At 42.1% G+C, this 16136-nt stretch overlaps 1 protein-coding gene across 1 annotated transcript in view; it reads right to left on the bottom strand.

The window, feature by feature from the left end:
• The window catches only part of LOC137321493 (protein lin-28 homolog B-like), a 170142-nt gene extending 168983 nt beyond the window's left edge, over positions 1-1159 (bottom strand). The window contains exons 1-2 of the mRNA XM_067983883.1: positions 1150-1159; positions 215-396 (exon numbers count right to left, since the gene is read on the bottom strand). Coding sequence (XP_067839984.1) covers positions 215-396; positions 1150-1159 — 192 coding nt within the window. The remainder of the gene's footprint in view (positions 1-214; positions 397-1149) is intronic.
• Between the last annotated feature and the right edge of the window lie 14977 nt (positions 1160-16136).

Raw genomic sequence — 16136 nt, 5'->3', positions numbered from 1 at the left:
TAAAAAGCAAAAAAGCACAGCACGTCTGAAAAGTGTATGTGATGGGAGCCGGCTCCAGCTCACACGGTGCAATCCAGAACATTTACACGGAATTGCGCGTGCAATAGCAGTTTTTTCAATTGAGCTTTAATTGTTTTTTTTCTACGAACAACCCCTCCCCCTCCAAAAGCAAAACATTTTTATGAATGAAACTGGCGGAATTATGCAAACTTACTTGGTGTACGAAAACATCGACTGGCGTTTCCAAGGGGGTGCCTTCCCGAGAGGTCATAGAGATAAATCCGAATCCCATTCTAACGTTGAACCATTTACAGTGGCCTGCTCCCTGCTGCATTTGAGACTCTTCTTTCTCTGTCAATTTTCCTTTTTCGTCTCCACCACCTTTACCCGCCCCTCCTGGACAATTGCAAACACACACACACACACACACACAAGCACAGAGGGGGGAAAAAAAAAACAAGGTTTCAATTTATCTGGCGGAAAAGGGGGTGGGGAATAATTAACAAAGTACAATTTAAAAATAAGCTTCTGAAGAAAGCACTTCACATCCACATGAACACTGGCTGAAGCCTCTGTGGCAAAGCCATTGTAATATCGATTTTGATCCATGTGCAATGCTGGCAGATTGCTCCTTTACTCCATGTTTGAGGCAGCAAGTTAAGATTAGCAAACCGTACGTAACTGGAATAGGGCTGGTTTAAAACGGATCCCATCTCGCGCAGAAACCACTGTCACACAAGCCGGGCTTTATTCCTCCTCTCTTTTCGCCAATCGTGATCAACATTCAACAGCGTCGATCGCGAGAGCTTTTTTTTTATTGCTCCACTAAAATAAGCTGGGTATTATACTGAAGAGAACTACTGTAGCATCCAGCGTGCGTTAACTGTACTCCGATCAAACTTAAGGGGCAGGTGTACAGTGTTGCCTTCCACACACAAACTGAGAGGGAAAAAAAAACTGTGGTTAATCGGACACAAACAGCCCGCACAATAGCCCTCAGAAAGCCTTTGAAGTTTTGAATAAATGGGGGGGCGGGTACATACATTTTGGGAGATCTACAACAATAGGTTTGGAAAAGCCCCCTCTGCGATCTCTTAAAAAGTATGCAAAAAAGGATTTTTTTTTACAAGAGAGAGAGAAAAAAGTAACCTTCGGCCATGTTGTCACACAGGCCCCTATGTCCAAACCCGCCCGATGAGAACTTTTTCCTTGGAATGGATAATCTTCTGCATCAATCTAGCGTCATAGGATTCAGGGATCAAAAATTTAGCAATCGCCAGTGCTCGCATGGTCTAACGTGCTTTCCCTCGTTAGTTCCCCCCCCCCCCTCCTCTTTCTCTCCTCCCTCCCCTTCCCTTCCCTTCCTGGCCCTGGCACACACGTGACTCGTCAATTACATGCTTTCTTGCCGCTAATTACACATCGCAGTCTTTAGAGAGGCAGAACAGAGCCAATCGGCCTCTCCTCTAACCTGTCACCGCAATAATCGATGATTCAAAAAAAAACTCCAGATTTTTTACCCAGCTAATTTGTCCGACATTTTTGATGAACCGGTCAGCTCGATATACTTAAAGCTACAGGGTCTCTTCTCCCGTTGTTTTGCTTTCCAACGTAAACCTACGCAACCTAAATATATAAACTAACCACAGATCAACTCTAATGATAAACACGATTACGTGTAAACTGATAATGCTGTGTGTAAATTTATTCAGAAATCTCAACAGTTAACACTCCCTGGCGATAAACCTATATATATTTTGTAAAACAGATGTAAATATTGTTGCTGTTTCGTGAATGTAATATTCTGGTATAAAAATAGCAGGTTAAATATAGGAAGGACAGATGTTTAATAATTCAACAGGGTCTCGGACCGTCGTCTACGCATTTTCATGTAGTAACATTAAGAGAAAATCTTCGCACCAAAAAAAGAAATCAAAGACTTCACAAAGCCTTCTTAGTAATAAACACAACCGGGGAACGGCTGTCATGCGTCTCCCATAAACAAGGTTTATTCATTTGAATTTAAGATGTCAATTTTAAATTATCTCCGTTTAAACTATAAAACGGTTCATCAATCACGCAAGTCCTACATGATGCCTTTATTTTTGAATGAGGATGCTAGTGACGGGTGCAACAACAGATAAAGCGGCGCCTTTTTCAAGCATTTGGGTATTGTTGGCTTTTAAGTGCACATGTACCTGGGGACGGCCAAGTTTTAAAAGCATATATATCAACACTAAAGATGATTAGTCTTCTCCCACATGCGACTTTCCCTCACTTTTTGTTAAAAGGAAATTCCCCTCCAATCGGGTTCAAAGGTCAAGCATTTGCTTCATTGCCTCTGTTGTTACTTTGAAATACCTTTACATTTGGAACTTAGAGGAGAAATGTGGAAGACTTTCTGAAAAAGGGAAAAGGCATGATGATAAAACTTGGGATTTTAGGGAGGGGGAGGAAGAGTGACCGATTTTACATTGCTTGCCGTACATTGTCGATTACCATGCGTTTTGCTCAAAAAACTGGCCTGACGTGTCGGCGCCAACTAGTCTGACCAATTGTAAGGGGCAGTTTGCACTTAAAGGACTTGTTTACTGTTCTAACACCAGCGTCTTAAAACTTGCAAACATTTGTTTTCGCACAACATACACTTTTGTCCCCACAGTGTGCTGGTCAAGCATCGAAGGCGGTGTGGGATATTTTTTTTAAACCGGGTGGAGGAGGGAAGAGAGAGAGAGAGAGAGAACAACCTACTAACTAAAGCAGAAGCTCTCAGTCCTGAAATTCCTTTGAAGTCTTCAACCGTAAATTTCCTATAGGTTATTTCAACAGAGCGTGAGTTGAGGTCCAATCCCTAAACCGACCTAAAATGGTTGCGTCTGTTGGCTCTGTGATCACTTTTCTCTCTCCAGTGTTTCCAGTGTCGCTTTGTACCAGTCCATCGATTGGATTTAAAACCACCAAATCTTTTTTTAAAAACCTGCTACGGTACCCTACACGTTTTACAAATAGTCTTTTAATTTTACTGAGATTATTTTCGTACGAAACCACATGCAACCAACAAAAGCCCATATGCCCATTGTTTCCAAGATGCCTTATCCAAGAGATGTAAGTGCATTCATTTCAAATAAAGAAAAACAATCGAAATGCATTAGTTTATTTGCGCACCCCCAATAAATATGTGCCGTCTCAGTTGGTATTTTATTCGTGTAGTAACTATGTGAACTGTTTTGAATTCTGACGCGCGCCTCGGACAAGCTAAGGATACTTCCAAATTCTTGAGATTCTTAAAGTCCCCCTTAACAGATCAAATGGACACTGTGTCTTTAAGAAAAAAAAGTTGAGAGCTTTCAGCTTTACTGGGTGCGCAATGTTTCCTAAACTCATAAATGAACCCCAATGCCCCAAATACAAATCTATAAAGTCAACCATAATAAACACAACTGATATATCCCGATTTCTCCTTTAATATTTGATCATTCGACTCCGGTCGGCAGAAATGGCTGTTTCAGGCCATTCAACGTATTAGGAGAATTAAGATCGGGTCAGCAGAGTGGTCACTGGTGTCAGATGTTATCGAGTCATTCATTTCCTGTGAGAGGACATCAGCCTTTCAAGTCATGCAAAGGTATAGCTTTGGTCAGCTGGGAACCCCACATCCCAGCTTTAGCCCATTCAAAAAGAATCAGCCAAGTTGTTCTTTATAAAGAAAGCTTTGTTTTTCTCTCACCCTTTAACAAAATACAAAAAAAAGAGCTTGGGGAGTTTAGCAGGCTCCAGTCACGTTTCCTAGTAAGCATTTTTGTGTTTGCTTGAAAATATTTTTTACGTCTTTATTATACATTTCTCACGCAACAGTAAAAGATCCGACTCGAAGATAAGTTTCAATTCTCGCTAAAGATCCACCCCATCAAAAACTTTACATTCTAGGACTTCGACCTTAAATTGCAAGTTTGCCTCGCCAGCAAGGAAGCATCTGCGGTCCTATTGATAAAGGTCTCATGGGCAAACGACGAATTGTTTTCTATCGAATTCACTATTGTGGGTATTATGAAACTCCAAAAACAATTCGCGAAATCACATTTAGGTTTTGTCGCGCAGAGGTTTGGATAATAGAAAGAAATTCAACAGTTAATTATTTGTATACCTCTGCTTTTTGTTTCAACAATGTGCTTTGTGGGATCCAAGATATATTCAAAAAATGCATTTATATAGCGTTTTTCACGACCTCAGGATGTCCCGAAGCGTTTTACAGCCAATTAAATACTTTTGAAGTGTAGTCACTGTTGTAATGTAGAAAAGGCGCACAGCAAGGTCACATAAACAGCAATGAGAGAATGACCAGATAATTTGTTTTTTGTGATATTGGTTGAGGGATAAATATTGGCCAGAACAATGGGGCAACTCCCCTGCTTTTCTTCAAAATGGTGCCACTGGGTCCTTTATGTACACCTGAGAAGGGGGGGGGGTTAACCTATCGTCGGAATGAAGGCACTTCCAACAGTGCAGCACTCCCGCAGTACTGCATTGGAGTGTCAGCCTAGTTTTTGTGCTCAAATCTCTGGAATGGGGCTTGATACTACGACCTTCTGACTCAGAGCTACCACTGAGCCAAGGATGACACTCAAATATAGCGAGCACAATTTGTAAAAAAACCCTCTAAGACCTGATACCTTTAATAAAAATTAGGTATACAGCACTTAATCATTTTAGGATGGGTCAGCGTCCATGAAATATATTTTCAGAAATTGGGCATAAGAATCGACATTTATGTAAATATAATCCCCAATATTACCATATTGTTATAGCACCCATTTTACATTTTCTCTTGTGCAGTTTGTTGGGATTGCCACATTTTCGGTTTATATGAATGATGAAAAGAAATATACTTAAAATTTTAGATGAAAGTATTTACCTGTCATTTACATTTCTAAAATATACACTGTTTCGTATTTGCATAAAAGGTTTTATCAAAATACACGTGTGAACGATTTGTTTCAATTGTCATAATTTAAGAAAAAAGTTGTTCTTTGAGAAATGACTAATCCAGTAAAATCGAATTATTAAAAATTCTCAATGCTCGGCATTGACTCGCCAAGGGATGTTAACAAGTGATTCGGATACTTCATTAGTGTTGCTAATTAAGCCGGAACTAGTTCTTTAAATCGGTTTCCCCTGAATACCAGCTGAATGCATCAGGGCGAGAAGCAGAGTATTATTTCAATGTTTTGTTTTATTTTCCCCCTCCCCGAAAGTCATCAGGAGGCTGACTGACCATTGATTCTCCTCAACCCCACCCCCATCGCTTTTCAGGCCTGCTCCACGTGAGATAAAGGGTATCAGCCCAAAGACCGGCGTTTCTAGCAGCTTCCCGTGCGATCTCCTGTGCGAATGGTGCTTAGGAGTCCATACATTCCACTCCCCAGTCTACAGGACTGACTTTGAGGGAAAGGAGGGGGTCCTGGCGGGCGATAGGACGAGGGGAATGAGGTGTTCTTTTAACAGCAAAGGCCAGCTATTAGCGCCGGTGACTCTTACCCGGAAAATCCTGTCAAACAGGTGGGGGAGGAGGGGGACGATTTAGTCACAGCACTCGGACTTGTGCACCACGCTACTCCTTAAAAAGGGAGCCGGCGCTTTCCGCATCGATACCTGTAAGGGAACTAGATTGATCAGGAACAATGTAACTTGAGCAAACAAAATTAACCCCAACATGTCGATATTCATGAATTTTTAAAGCACTAAATATATCAGCGACACTTGCTTTATATAAGTGTGAACACGCCAATAGCTGGGGAAGGAGGCGTGATGCGTGGAACTCATTCATAAATTTATTTGGTGAGGCCCACCGATACTCGCCGTTACTGATTGACTCACGGACTGCCAGTGGAGATTGAGATATACCGCAGTACATATAGTGACACTGGTCATTTGTTTGATCATCGATTGCAATCCGATACCAATGGAGGCGGTGCGATATTCGTGCATAGCCCCTGACTCGTGTGCAGGCAGACGATGTTCATTTTCGCCGCAATATCCAGTAAATATTTTGTTTTTTTTCCATTTTAAAGCTCAACAGATTAACAGTCATTCGGAGAACTGACACCATAGTCCACCAGTTACAGGCTTGTCGCCATCTTTATTTGCGGACTCTAAAGAAAATGCCAGTTTATACATTTATACATATAGTGGTGACATTGGCCATATATTTAGGGTTTTACAAGATAACCGATGATGAGGCTTTGGTTATCGATTTTTTAAAATGTTAGAATCATAAAATCTTACAACACAGGAGGCCATTCGGCCCGTCGTGCCTGTGCCAGCTCTTTGAAAGAGCTATCCAATTTAGTCTTACACCCCAGCCTTTTTCCCCATAACCCTGCAAATTAGTCCTCTTCATGTACGTGTCCAATTGCCTTTTGAAAGTTACTATGGAATCTGCTTCCACCACCCTTTCAGGAAGTGTATTCCAGATCTTAACAACCGTCTGTGTGAAAAAAAATTCTCCTAATTTCTTCTCCAGTTCTTTAGCCAATTATTTTAAATCTATGACCTCTGGTTACCGACCCACTTGCCACTTACCTATTTGCTCCATCAAAACCCCTCATTACTTTGAATAGCTGTATCAGGTCTCCCTTTAACCTTCTCTGCTCTAAGGAGTACAAGTACAACGTTCAGCTGAGGAAGGAGGAAGCCTCCGAAAGCTTGTGAATTTAAAATAAAATTGCTGGACTATAACTTGGTGTTGTAAAATTGTTTACTAAGGAGTACAATCCCAGCTTCCCCAATCTCTCCACATAACTGAAATCCCTCATCCCTGGTAGCATTCTGGTAAACCGCCTAACGTTTTCTAAGTAAAATTTACAGCTGCCAGATCAGCACCACCTCTTCATCTTAAACGACAAATCTGAAAAAAAACCTGCAAATGGACTTCTCCATAGATGATGGTTAGTGGTTGATTAAACATGGTAAGTATAGACGAGGAAGTGTTCGAGCCCCTCCACCATAAATATTGAGATTTTAATCTGATAATTTAAGCGTTTCTCTGTAAGACACATTTTCAATCGTCATTTGAACGGATTTAACAAGAGTTGTGCTCTTTTGTCAAGTGAAAAGTGATGGTAGTGTTTATTTTTAAATGGTGTGTGTGTAGGGGGGAGGGGGAACAAATCGACTTGATCACCCTTGCCTGGTACCTAGGCACCAACAGCAGTTCGACACACTGTTTCCACCAGACTTTCCATTTCTTTTGTTTGCAGTGGTGGGAGCCAGGCAGGTGCACATTACAAGGTTCCAGTGATCGGATGTGTCCCTATCCCGCTCCGCAATTCTAAAGTAGCAAATCAAATGTCACGAGGACCCGACCTTAAATTTCCAAAATGTGGTCTAACGCAACATATTTCGTTCTATCGAAACAGGAGTTATTCGGTCGTGTTTAAAATAAAACGTCTTCGGTTGTGATTAAGTTTCATTCTGGTCGTGCGTTTGTTACAAGCTGATCGATCATCTGACAGTTGGTTGATGATTCCGCTGGGCTATGTTTGGGGACAGTAGTCACTTGTGAAGCGGGCCTTATCTGTTTTTCTTGAAAACGACCAACAGAGAAAAAAAAATCAAACTTTATTTGACATACCCCCGTTAAAATCAGGAATCAGCGATTCTTATTGTCGGGCGGTGGTTAATTATCATATATTTGATACAAATTAACACATCTCTTTTACTCACTGAATCCTACCATACGGTTGGCACTGCAGCCCCTTTAAATCTCGGTGTTTCTAATTTTGATCAAAGTTCTTGGTTCCCGTGAAAACATCCGTAAAATTTTAAACCAGGGGCATAACCTCTAAAAAAAAATGCGAGTTATATCACACCTAGCTGTACCAATCCTACGGAATTTAGAACAAAGTTAACATCTTACGATTTCTTGTTTAATCGAATTACACAAAAAAATAACGTCCACAGCGCACCCTACTCTTTTACAATCTAGCCTCCTTGCTGCTGGGGAGATTAGCGCCTTTCAGACGTGTTCCCATTATGAATAAATGACCCAGTGAACGGCCTTAACGGGAAACTGGGAGGTGCTCGCCAACAATGAGCATAGTACTGAGGAAAGAAGGCAAGTGTTAGAGCAGCGACACAGTCCTTCGTTTCAGCACGACGGGAAGTCGCGGGATACTCTGTAGTGTGCTCGCTAGGTTGCTGTTCACCCATGTTAATTTACAGCACCTCAGACACCAGTGAACATTCGATATATGTACAGCGCACTGTACACAACTGTACTCAAACAACCAATGACCTCCACTATAGTTTTCCACACGGACTCAAGAAGTTAAAGTACAGGACACCTAGAGGTTTCGTGTATTCCGTTACATTGTCTCCTTTACACCAAATAACTCCGACGTATTTTCCTAACATTCACTTTTTGTCTTTTAATGTAAACTATAATACTGACATTTTAGCACAGAGGCTGGGTGGAAACTTTGAAAATGTTATGGAATCTTTTTAATGTGATCAAGCTCCGGCAGCGCTCTCCGAGCAATTAATGTCCCAGGGTGAGGATCTCTGGCCCCTGTGGAATCATCCTTGCTCCTTTATACATGACCGTACTGTCAGCTGGACAGATTAGTAACCGGCAGTATAACCCCGGTCTTCCAGCCTCGCATCGCACTTCGTAAATGGGTCGGAGAGGGTAGCTGCAGTATAACTGTAGCCCAAAGGCACAGCACAGTCGCAATTCGGTTTCCAAACTGGAGGGAGGAAGCACCTGGCTATCAAAATTAAAATGGTCCGTGAAGAAAAAGTTGGAATTTGTTGAAATCAACAGGATTTGGATTGAAACTGAAACATTGAATTCTGGATCCCGGCATTTGTCTCTCAAACAACCCAATTTCCAGATAACAGATTAATTCTTTTTAGAAAACGATCTCCGAACCAGTATTTTGAGAAATTTCCTCGAGGTTTCGCCTGCTTCGCCGCCACAACTTCGGCGGAAACCACGTTTGTGGACGGAAACGAGGTATCCGCCGAAGTTTCGGCGGCGGAGCGGGCGATGTCCCGAGGAAATTGCCGGCGCTGCATTTTATTTAACCCAGCAGCAGTCCAATGTGGATAACTTTTGTACATTTCTTGCTCTCATCGTCATCCTTCTATCTATTTACTTACAATATGCATCAGGCGTTGGATTTTCCATACGCAATATCATTAATATGATGCGCTCAAATTTGTTTCAAACGAATTGTATCTGAAATGTTCGCGGGTCATACCACATCAACACGTAGCCCCATGTATGTTACAGTTGAACAATTGCCATTTGTTTGTAGCCTGCTCTAGAGAAGATGCTCGGGAACGTGTACAAAGAAAAGTACTATTGTATGCGACTGTCACAGACCATTCTGTGAATTGAGTTTAGTTAACTGAACTTGTCCAAAAGGCACGGAGATTTACGTCAGGCTAGGGTAAATGACTAGCAAAGATTGTAAGATTAGGCGTCCGGTAAGGCGGTTGGGTGGCTTTGAATTAGTATCTCACGCATCTTAATTGATTTTACGGGATTTCTAAGACGTTAGATTCGCAATGCCGAGGGTTTGTCCTTCACCTGCAGGCTAAGGCGGGGCACTTAAAAGCCATCACGTTAACTGAATAACACGCCATTTTGGGAGGAAAAAAGCAAATGAAAGGTACACATAATGACACTAAGCGAACAGCTCCTAAATAGAATAAAACACAAAGAGACCGACATATATGATGTGTAATAGACTCGAGTATTTAGTCGACTCGTGGTTATATATTAACTTGCTCGTTTCCTTTTCTTATTAGGCTTTTGATGATAATATCACACAATATGTATTTAAAGGAATGCCCAAGAGAGGGAGGTGTCCAATCTCTCGGGCTGTGTTCAGGTTCCCTTGGGAAATAATTGATGATAAGTCCATGTGTCAGGAACTTCCTTTACATCGAGAATAGATAAGTAGCGTTTTACGAAACTGCAATATCCCCTTCAAACTGACGTTCTTGTGAGTTGTACAAATTACGCCCAGTGCAACATCTGTCCAGAGGTGAACAATTCCGTTGCTTGGATAGGCTGGTTGGTTGAAGGTTTTAAACTTGGGGGTTCACAAAAAAAACCTGGAAGTGCTACTTTGGAAACGAGCAGTGCAACGTTTCTCGCCCGGATGGGGTTTTACTGATTTCGCAAAAGGAACCAGTGTGAGTTCTCTTGAGCCTAGGCTTATCATAGTGGGTACAGCACAGGAGGAGGCCTATCGCCTCAAAGAATGAGGCCCCACTCGTACTTTCTATTTGTTAAATTAACATCCGGCTTAGATTCGCATGCTCACTTTCTGGGTCTGTATTAGTGACACCCCAAGAATAAGAGGCTGTCCGTTAAAATTTTCAAATGTAATAATTTCCCGTCGGTTTTTAATATTGATTTCACGTAGAAGTATTTTTATCAAGTATTAGCGCAAACACATAAGACTGCCAATTGGGTTCTAATTACTATTTGCAAATATAATAAGAACGGTTTGCATATTTTGTTAAAACGATCTACATGTAATAGATTCCAAGCGGATTTTAATATCGTTGGTTAGAGCAGGTAAAATTCGCGAATTATATCCAACTGCTACAATGGGGGTAACATGCAAATACTTGAGTTGGAGGCTAACTGTATAAAAAGAGTAGATGGTGATATCCGTTTGCGCCGGAAGCAGCAAATCAACCTATAGTGAAAAGCACTCAGTGCGGGCGGGCACTACGAAACTCGAACAGTTCCATTCATAGCCGGAGCTGCAAGCAACTGGACGTCTTTAAGAAATGGATTTGCGATTAGTTCGGTCTGGAAAGCGATCCTGGTTTATCACGGCTCTAAACTGTAGAATCAACTTGTAATCGTGTCCCTGTAATCCTTCCGTAATTTTGTGAGCTGGTAATTGGAGCTGCTGTAGTTCCTGATGCCTGTAATTAACACTGCCGCCTCTTCCTTCTATCACAAGCCCTTTCTAGGTCTCGGTGGTGACTTATCAATTTTCCCACAATGATCACTTTCGGTTTATGACATGTACAAAACTCTGCTGTTTTCACATCAAAATATTAGGAAGAACACACGATGCCACGCTTAGAGGGGAAATGACTTTATATTTTGATTACTAAAATAAATATATGTATTGCCGACTTTTACTCTCATTCTCTGGACTCCACTAGCGATTTTTTTTCTCGTCAGTTAAATGTTTGATCCACACTTTTTTTCACATGCATACATTTGTACTGTATGAAATGTTGAATGTCTCTATCTCAAGTTATAGACATCTCTTCTTACATATCAGTAATACAGTACAACAACTTCCATTTTTGTAGCGCTTTTAATTCAGTAACTACCCCAAGACGTTAACTCTCATACTGGGTGTTTTTTTTTAAAAGGGCGTCTAAAGGTTTTGAGGATGCTTTTGAAAGTGGGAACGAGGTACCCAGGTCGAGAAACTTAAGGAGAGAGCTCAAAGTATAGGGCCAAAAGGATGGAAGGCTTTGCCACTGGCTGTGAGGGGAAAAGATGCACAGAAGGCCAGAGATGGAAGGGTGGAGAACAAAATTGTCATGTAGGGCTGGAAGAGCTTGCACATGTGGGAAAGACTTTGAATCTAATATGTTGGGAGATGGAGAGCCACTGGAAGTCAGCAAGGACAAGGATGATATTGCATTCCAAGGCCTGTTTCCCTAACAGTGGGAAGCCCAACCTCCTTCACCAACCTTCAATGGCGTCACCAATGAGACCTCTCCATCAATATATTGAGGGTCACCACTGACCTGAGGCTTAAACAGACAAGCCATATCAGCACTTTGGCTACAAGAGCAGGGCAGAGACTGAGTACTCTGTAATGCCTGGTTCACCTCCTAACTCCCTGAAAGCCTCTTCACAATCCACAAGGCTGAAGGAGTGTGATGGAACACTCATCACTCACCTTGATTTGTGCAGCTGCAACAATACTCAAGATACTTGACACTATCTAGGACACCATAATGGGAGGACCATAACTCAAACGATTCAAGAAGTTCATCATCACCATCTCAGGGTAACTAAGGATAGGCAATAAATGCAGTTTTGCCAGCATCATCCACATTCTGTGAATAATAATTTAAAAAGTGTGTGTGGTGGCGTTTTGGACGAGTAGGAGTTTTCTGTACGATGGAGCTCGGGAGAATGTTAAGAAGTGTTGGAGATTATAAAGGTATGGATGAAGATCTAAGTCGTGGTAGGGATGAAATAAGGAGAGAGTTGGGCAATGTGGTAAAGGTGGAAATAGATAGCTTTGGTGATGGAAAGAGTATAAGTTTTAAGCTCAACTTAGTATCAAATAGGACACCAAATTCTCGGACCATAGGATTCTGTCCAAGTAAGCAGCTGGGGAGGGGGAATGGAATTGGAAGCTCCAGCGTGGAGTTTTTGACAAGAGTCGAGTTGGATGGCTTTGGTCTTGCCAATATTACGTTGGAGAAAGTTCTGTCTCTTATGTGGTCAGCACAGTGGTGTTAGTAGAGAGGTGTAGATGGGTATCCTGTATGTTTTGACTCTTCGTACATATACAACTGATACTGATGTACTTACCAATGAGAAAAGACAGCGTGAACTTCAGCCACCTTAATAAAAAAATTAGTATGAGTTATTAAGGGAAATTTAGGAGAGGCTTGAATAGCTAGTTTCATTTGAAACTAATTCGTTGTGAAGTAATTATAAGATAAATATCAAATATTTTGTTTTTGAGAATGAACAACGAAGAACCATAATTATCCATGAAACCAGATGATCGCAATGAAATCCACTGAGGATGAAACAGGACTTGTACTACCATAAGAGATAGGAGCAGGAGTAGGCCATTCGGCCCCTCGAGCCTGCTCCGCCATTCAATGAGATCATGGCTGATCTGATTTTTACCTCAACTCCACTTTCCCGCCTTTTCCCCATATCTGTACTGCAATATCTTACATGTTTATGTTTAACGGCAGAGATAAAGGGGCGAATGACTCCGCCCTAGTTACAACTGCCGATAACAAGAACAGTCTGTTTTACTATTACAGTTAGTTTTTGTTTGTGTTTGACGAGGTATAATTGTATCAGAAGTTACAATTAACTCAAAGGTTTTGGGACAATAAAATACGTAATTTTGTCTTTTTTCAGAACGGCACACATTAGACGATTCTTTGCACGTTCCCATAAGCAAACAGTTTTGCTTGTATTATTTTTTAAGTTTGAAATGATTTATAGTATACGTGAAACATAAGAATTTTTGTTTAACAAGAGCAGTTTTTGTTACTTATTCCAAAAATCAGGAAATGACGCAAAGGATATTCACGGACAGAGATCTGAAGAAGAAAGCATTAGCACAATCTACACCATCCATCAATTAAGCTTAAAAGAGATGGGGTGGGGGGGAGGATTAGGGAGAGGAAACTACAAAGTTGTGAGGAGAAAGCTGACACGCCTCTCAAAAGATCGACACTTCGTGGATGTCACACTCGCCTTCTTTAGTTCAGAATGTTAGTGGAGTACTGATAAACCGAAAACAATTCTTTACATAAAAGAGGCAAGACGTACTTCGTCTAGTTGCAGGCATCTGACCAATATTGGCTGATTAAAAGGCCGGGAGCAGAGGTTTAAGCTTAACATTTTTCATTAGTGGTAAGTGATTTATCTAAATATTTGCACATTTGAATTTTGGTGGCCAAACAATGGAAACTATAATTCGAGTTCCCATTTGTACTATGCACAATAGGACATTCCAACAAAGTATATATTTTTTCCAATTTTGTCACTTGCTCATCCTCTCCCAAAAGTGAAAACTCACAAGCATCAGCAGTCCCCTAGCATCTTCCCTAATATGCACCATTTACATGTTTGCCTGTTAAATTTGGTATTTGATGGGTGACGGTCTCATCTCTGCTGCAGCCTCCTCAGGGACAGCATGCGGTGGCGCTGAGTCTCCGGGAGTGCATGAAGGATCTGACGGGAAGGGCCCTTCTCACCACCAGCCAAGCTGTGCCTTTGCAAAGAAGGTCTGGAGAGAGATGCAGTGGTATCTGTCCAGGTTCGTCCCGAGCAGTTCCGGAACACAGGACTCTGTGCTCTACGGGCTGTTCCTGGGGATGCACACTGAGACAGACATCAACTGCTGCTGGAAGACCATCAACTCGGTGAAAGACGCCCTTTGGTCTGCCTGAAACTTGCTGGTCTTCCAGTGCAAGGAGCTGTCTTCGACCGAGTGTTGCAGACTGGCACATTGCAAGGTCCAGGACTACGTGCTCAGGGATGCACTGAGGCTGGGTGCGGCCGCCGCAAAGGCTCTGTGGGGAAAGGCAACTGTTTAGAGCCTTTCCACCCACTGTATACCGAGGGGCTGCAATCAGGGAAAAAAAACCCTCGGGCAGAATGTAAAATTCAAATTGATGTAATGTAACTGTGATGTACCTGTAATGAATCTGTAATCAATAATCTGTATTGAGTGTAATGCAATGAGGCACCCTAGAGTGTCATGAATTGTAATTATGTACAATGTGTTCATTGAACTGTACTTGATGTAACCTGCAAATTGTATAATCTGTATTGTGTATGTTTGGAATGTGATATGACAACTGTATTGTATGTATTGTTGCAAATTTTATGAATAAAGTATATTTTTTGAAAAAAAAATTGACTGTAGCTCAAGGAACTGAGAGGGTGGACTCGATCAGTTTCTTCCCCAACCAGATGGTCGATGCCATTTGGCAGAACATCTTGTCACCAGAACTGACCAACAGGCACCAGGATGTAGCCTGGATGGTGGTGAGAAAGACCCTCCCAGTGCAGTCCTTCCAACACGCACGGAACCTCAGTGCCACTATGAGCTGCCCTCGAGGCTGTGGCAGGGAGGAGACCATCGTCCACCTCCTGATGGGCTGCCCCTTTGCGCAGAAGGTGTGGAGAGAGATGCGTTGGTATCTGTCCCGGTTCATCCCCAACAGTTTGGTAACACAGGACACTGTGCTCTACGGGCTGCTCCCCGGGACACACGCAGAAACAGATATCACCTGCGGCTGGAAGACCATCAACTCGGTGAAAGAGGCCCTTTGGTCCACCCGAAACGTGCTGGTCTTCCAACTGAAGGAGCTGTCCAGGACCAAGTGTTACCAACTGGCACACTCCAAGGTCCAGGAGTATGTGCTGCGGGACGCACTGAGGCGAGATGTGACCTATGTAAAGGTTCAATGGGGAAAGGCCACCGTTTAGAGCCCTCCCGCCATTGTATACCGAGGGGTTGGAATCAGGGAAAAACTCCTACAGGCAGAAAAATGAATGTAACACTGTAATGCAATGAGGCATCCTAGGGTGCCATGAACTGTATTTACAACGTATGGTGCATAACTGTATTGATTGTACCAGACCATTGAATTGTACTGTATGTAGGGTTGCAAATTGCATGACCTGTATTATATTGTTTGAAGCATGACTTGAATTGCATTGCATGTGCCTTTACAAATTTTATGAAAAGTTTATTTTGAAATATAAAAAAAGTATTTGACTGTAGCAGGCACCACAAACGTCGGGGTGGGGGGTTGGACAGCAATTAGGAGCAGGAACTCTAACTGATTACTCCTTTCCTGACCGTCTCTCCGACGGGATTTACGTCTGTGTCTTTTATAAACTGTTACATCTCTAACTTCTTCCAGTTCTGTTGAAAGGTCATCGACCGGAAACGTTAACTCTGATTTTCTCTCTCCACAGATGCTGCCTGACCTGCTGAGTGTTTGCAGCATTTTCTGTTTTCATTTCCTCCTTCCCTAAACTAGAGCCACTAAATCCCATTTCAGTTCTACACTACTGCCTTGACTATCCGCTTATTCTGATGGGGAGATGCCGGTGATGGACTGGGGTGGACAAATGTAAGGAATCTTACAATACCAGGTTATAGTCCAACAGTTTACTGCTAATTCAGCACAGATCAAAGATAAGCTTGGGAATTTCTTGGTCTGTGGGGCTTTGTAGCACAATATGCAGCGCATTTCATCACAAGCCATCAGGCGAACTAAGTTGGAAGTTATTTTTAACGTTAGTCTTCATGGTTTGCAGTTGATTCAATTACATGGGTGCTGGGCTGGACTGAACATACCTTGGT

Source organism: Heptranchias perlo, chromosome 5, assembly GCF_035084215.1.
Source record: "Heptranchias perlo isolate sHepPer1 chromosome 5, sHepPer1.hap1, whole genome shotgun sequence".
Lineage (NCBI taxonomy): Eukaryota > Metazoa > Chordata > Chondrichthyes > Hexanchiformes > Hexanchidae > Heptranchias > Heptranchias perlo.
This window is presented reverse-complemented; position numbering and strand designations above follow the sequence as displayed.